The 721-nt window shown below is 72.1% G+C and overlaps 1 protein-coding gene across 1 annotated transcript in view; it reads right to left on the bottom strand.

The window, feature by feature from the left end:
- Positions 1-721, bottom strand: part of EIF4A3 (eukaryotic translation initiation factor 4A3) — a 6,580-nt gene that overhangs the window by 5,319 nt on the left and 540 nt on the right. Inside the window, 1 exon segment of the mRNA XM_004695961.2 lies at positions 92-228. Within this exon segment, the coding sequence (XP_004696018.2) occupies positions 92-228 (137 nt within the window).

Below are 721 nucleotides of genomic sequence, written 5' to 3'. Positions count from 1 at the left end.
CAGTTGCCGCGTAACACCCAGGGAGAAGCGTCCCCCCCAGGGCGCAGCAGCCCCTGCGGGCCCGGCCCCGCGCCAGGGCAGGGCAGTGGACGCGAGACGCGCGCGCCCCCAGCGCGACTCACTGCGCGATGACGTCTCTGCCCTTGATGATCTGCTTGATGGCCCGCTGCTGGATGGCCGACGGCTTCTCAAAGCCTGCGGGTCCGAAGAGACGGTAAGAGACGGCGGCTCACCTCGCCCTCCGCAGACGCGGCGCCCCACTGGCTCCCAGCGCCGGGACAAAGTCTCTGTGAAGGGCTGTTGCGGGGCAGGACAGGACCCCAGGGGCTGTGTGTGCACGAGGTCTGGCGCAGACACGAGTCTGTGGTGCTGCCAGAGAACGGGGTGGCGGCCGGCCGCCCCCCTACTCTGGCCCTGCCGCGCCGCGCGCTGTCACAGCCAACTCCCAAGGGCCGCTGCCCCGGCCTGCCTGCACCCTGGGGACGCCAGAAGTCCTCTCCGGGTGCAGAACCTTAGTTCTGTAGTCCCGAGCTCCCACAAAAGCAAACAGCGGCGGGAGAGCCCCGCGGTCAAGTGCTGGGGGGGCGCAATCGCCTCGCAGGGAAGGCGGGGCTGGGGGGCCTCAGCGCCCACCTGCCTCCCTCCAGGGCTCCCCCAAGGGAAGGCGGCATCGCCCACTGCCGCCCGGCCCGCGCTGCGGCCGCCCGGGGCACTGGCCCCG

Source organism: Condylura cristata, unplaced genomic scaffold (genome assembly GCF_000260355.1).
Source record: "Condylura cristata isolate star-nosed mole 26May11 unplaced genomic scaffold, ConCri1.0 scaffold00060, whole genome shotgun sequence".
In the NCBI taxonomy this organism is placed as follows: Eukaryota; Metazoa; Chordata; class Mammalia; order Eulipotyphla; family Talpidae; genus Condylura; species Condylura cristata.
This window is presented reverse-complemented; position numbering and strand designations above follow the sequence as displayed.